Source organism: Penaeus monodon, chromosome 20 (genome assembly GCF_015228065.2).
Source record: "Penaeus monodon isolate SGIC_2016 chromosome 20, NSTDA_Pmon_1, whole genome shotgun sequence".
In the NCBI taxonomy this organism is placed as follows: domain Eukaryota; kingdom Metazoa; phylum Arthropoda; class Malacostraca; order Decapoda; family Penaeidae; genus Penaeus; species Penaeus monodon.
In genome coordinates this window covers 37573513-37573827 of record NC_051405.1, presented here as the reverse complement: position 1 = coordinate 37573827, position 315 = coordinate 37573513, and the positions used below count along the sequence as shown (strand labels likewise).

Here is a 315-nt window from a genome sequence, read left to right as displayed (position 1 = left end):
CCGGTACTTTTTCAGCGCCACAGCAAGCATCTGGGACAGACCAGGCAGAGACTGTGGAAGAAGCAACTGGAATGGACGCAGCAGAGGATGATCACATATAAAGAAGTCAGACCTGTGGAGCTTATCTCTTGGTCAGCAGGACACATATATAGGGTTGGCAGACAAGGCCTTCCTCTCATATGCCGAGATATCTGAAAAGGGACGAGTTGCAAGAACCAGTTTGACAGTCGGTTCTATAATACATGGACTGTATTCTTAAACATGCGACTCAGATTCTAGTGCTGTCACTGTAGCAAGAGGAACATTTTATGTGGA

General features: G+C 46.3%; 1 protein-coding gene across 1 annotated transcript in view; it reads left to right on the top strand.

Moving 5' to 3' along the window:
* Window positions 1-315, top strand: part of LOC119585799 (RING finger and CHY zinc finger domain-containing protein 1-like) — a gene marked incomplete in the record, with an annotated part of 6679 nt that extends 6364 nt beyond the window's left edge. The window contains 1 exon segment of the mRNA XM_037934521.1: window positions 16-315. Within this exon segment, the coding sequence (XP_037790449.1) occupies window positions 16-101 (86 nt within the window).